General features: G+C 48.8%; 1 protein-coding gene across 1 annotated transcript in view; it reads left to right on the forward strand.

Moving 5' to 3' along the window:
• Window positions 1-506, forward strand: part of LOC119593529 (girdin-like) — a 17,739-nt gene that overhangs the window by 7,351 nt on the left and 9,882 nt on the right. Inside the window, exon 10 of the mRNA XM_037942491.1 lies at window positions 99-362. Within this exon, the coding sequence (XP_037798419.1) occupies window positions 99-362 (264 nt within the window). The remainder of the gene's footprint in view (window positions 1-98; window positions 363-506) is intronic.

Below are 506 nucleotides of genomic sequence, written 5' to 3' on the forward strand. Positions count from 1 at the left end.
CATATTGACGTACGAGGACTCATTATCAACTTCCTCCCACACCCACACTTCATCACCCCTTCCCTTAACCCCCATTCATCGCCGCTCCCTTCTTAAAGGAGGTGAAGAGCGAGGATGACTCCGCCGACGCCACCTACGTCATCAAGCTGGCCAAACCGAAGAAGGAACCGAAGAAGGTGGAGATCGACCTCCAGTCCGAGCTCGAGCGCGTGCAGCAAGAACTCAAGGAGAAGAACAAGGAGATTAAAGAACTCGAAGAACGCACCGAGAGGCTGGAGAGCGAGAACAAGGAGCTCTCGGCGAAGAAACCCAAGTTCGGGGACGTCCGGAAGCACACCGAGCTCTCCAAGTTGCAACAGAAGGTGAGCTGTGACGTCACCTGTTCATAGAGGAAAAAAATATATATATTATTCATTTTCGTTCAAACCCTTTTTTTTTTGCCTTTGTCGCAAAGAGAACTGTTCAGCATTTGTTTGTCCACTGTTATGGTTATTTCTTTAAATCCC

Source organism: Penaeus monodon, chromosome 32, assembly GCF_015228065.2.
Source record: "Penaeus monodon isolate SGIC_2016 chromosome 32, NSTDA_Pmon_1, whole genome shotgun sequence".
Lineage (NCBI taxonomy): Eukaryota > Metazoa > Arthropoda > Malacostraca > Decapoda > Penaeidae > Penaeus > Penaeus monodon.